Below are 2,370 nucleotides of genomic sequence, written 5' to 3'. Positions count from 1 at the left end.
TTTTTTTTTTTTTTTGGTGGGGTGGGGAGCTTGCCAGGCAGAAGACAAGGCACCACTGAGATAAATCCCCAGCCCTGCCCATCTTTTCTTATGGAGAACAGATTCTTCACCTTCTATTGCAACTTGCTGAGCCACTAGCAGAATCAAGCTGAGAACTCACAGGAGCCTGTAGGTGATGCGATGAAGCTTTGAATCTCTCTTCTGTAGCAAGAACTAGTTCTGTGCTCTTTTTTTTTTTTTTTTTTTTGGTCCTGGGGATTGAACTCAGGTCCTTGCACTTGCAAGGCAGGCCACCAAACCACTGAGCTAAATCCCTAGCCCAAGCTTTCATGTTTTATTGGGATATTTCACTGTTAGAATTAAGTGGCTTTCAAAGATCTCATGGGATCAAGAGTTTATTGTAGAATGTCATGGATTACTACAGTGATAACGAGACAGTGTGAAGAAGACTAGAAGGGAGCACAGCAAACCTCATTCATGTGTTGCAGGTGCAGCCTGTAGTATTCCCTTCTAAGAGGAGTCTCTTACTTGCAGCAGATCAGAAATCTGATTTCTGCTAAATGGTGCATATGTTCATATCTCCTGGCACTCAGAGGACCACATGGGATGTGTCATGATTAGGCTTGAATTTTCCTGCCTTTCTGTGTACCAGTACACTTTGACAGAGTTCTGGAAATTCACAGAAACATCTCCTGGTGTCTCTTTGTTGGAAACAGATGGTTATGATTTATATTTTACTCAGCTGCTTAGCATTTTGTAATTGTATCAGCTTTCAGTTGAAACTTCCAGTCTTCTCACACCAAATTTCTAAAGCAAATCAATCATGAGTTATATTTTGGTTTAGTCTACCGACTTGAATAAATTAAGGCATGAGTAGTTCACCAAGGTAGTGCTTGTCTTGTTTGTAGAGCATGTGATTCCTGGCTCCGTGCTGTGTGGGGTCCCTTTTGTAGCCTGGCCCTTGCAGTCATTGTGCAGCATTGGATGTACTGGAGAGCTCGGAACAGGGAAAGGATGGAGAACACATCGACAGGAGCCTCAGGAGAGAGACCCATGAGCTCTTGGGCATCCCCTCAGCAAAAGGAATGGTCTTGGCCGCAGTTGCATCGTGAGATGTAGTCAAGTATGTAGTTGACAGTGTACTTGACAGCAGGAGAGCCAAAAACTGCTAGAACATGTTCTGCCTGTGTTGGCATTGCTTGTGGACTTCCAGCTCATTAATTCAAAAAAAAGAGAAAGAAAATAAGGGCCAGAGATTTAGCTCAGTGGCTCCGCCACCTGCCTCACAAGGACTCAAGTTCGATCCCCAGTACCACAAGAAAATAAAAAGAGAGAGAGAGAGAGAGAGAGAGAGAGAGAGAGAGAGAGAGAGAGAGAGAAAAAATAGATGTAGGCCAGCTTTCTTTGCAAGGAGAGAAAAAGGTTTCATTTGGCTTTTAGTGAGGGCTATTCTATCTAGGACTAGAGCAAGTGATCTAAAAAAAAAGTTAAATATTAAAATCAGCAGAAAATTTTAAGATCTTTGTTTTGTATTATGAAATATACAACTAAAATTCACACTTTTTAGACAAAAAGTATATACAGAAGACATGGCCTTTAGAACTTCAGCATTTCCACCACAGTATTTATCTTCAGAGATCACTCTCCATCCGTACGCCTATTCTTCGTATACTCTTGAGTCTACACAGAATGTGTGCTCAATGCCCGCCTCACGGTATGGTTACAGCCAACCCAGTCATTACCAAGGTTTTCAGACCATGAAGCCCCAAAATGAACACGTGTGCGCTCTTCCACAAGAATTGAAAGCTCCATTTAAGGTGAGGAAATGCTTGTTTTGTATTCTCAAGTGGGCTGCTTTATTGTGCAAAAGTAAGGAATTGGTATGTTTTCACATGATATTTAAGCTCTTTACTCTCTGTTGTGTGTGGGTGGCCTTTAGCGTTTTAAAATAATTTGGTCTAACTTTTTAAAAAATTAATTGTGAATACTTACTAATTTGGTATTTGAAACTTTTCTTGTGGTGGTAGTCTTGTTTCATGTTGTTTTTTAATCTTTCCTGCAGAAAAAAACCTGTGATGAGAAAAAAACATACAGTGAGCAAAAGTTTAAAAGGACTGATGGTACAATATCATCTGAGGTAAAGTCAGCTAGAGGTTTCTACCATTTGTCCACTCATGCTGAGAACAGATTGAAGCCAGGTAAAAATAGCATAAGACTGTATAGTGTAATGTAAAACTACTCCACAAGCATCACTGTTTCTATGGACTTGTTCATTGTGACTACCAGGAAGTGAGACCCAGAACCCAACACAGCTGAGGGCATCAGACTTCCTATGATTTTTTTTTTTTTTTTTTTTTTTTTTTTTTTTTC

General features: G+C 40.3%; 1 protein-coding gene across 7 annotated transcripts in view; it reads left to right on the top strand.

The window, feature by feature from the left end:
• Secisbp2 (SECIS binding protein 2) overlaps positions 1-2,370 on the top strand; it is a 40,227-nt gene that overhangs the window by 4,711 nt on the left and 33,146 nt on the right. For all 7 annotated transcript variants that reach the window (XR_777007.3, XM_033756461.1, XM_010607593.2 and 4 more), the window contains exons 3-4: positions 1,568-1,817; positions 2,063-2,198. Coding sequence is in view for 6 of the 7 variants with exons in the window: in XM_033756461.1 (XP_033612352.1) it covers positions 1,568-1,817; positions 2,063-2,198 (386 nt within the window). In the remaining variant the exon portion in view is untranslated. The remainder of the gene's footprint in view (positions 1-1,567; positions 1,818-2,062; positions 2,199-2,370) is intronic.

Source organism: Fukomys damarensis, unplaced genomic scaffold, assembly GCF_012274545.1.
Source record: "Fukomys damarensis isolate Sample0158 unplaced genomic scaffold, DMR_v1.0_HiC HiC_scaffold_27, whole genome shotgun sequence".
Lineage (NCBI taxonomy): Eukaryota > Metazoa > Chordata > Mammalia > Rodentia > Bathyergidae > Fukomys > Fukomys damarensis.
The sequence above is the reverse complement of the archived record's forward strand: the minus strand, read 5'-3'. Positions and strand labels throughout refer to the sequence as shown.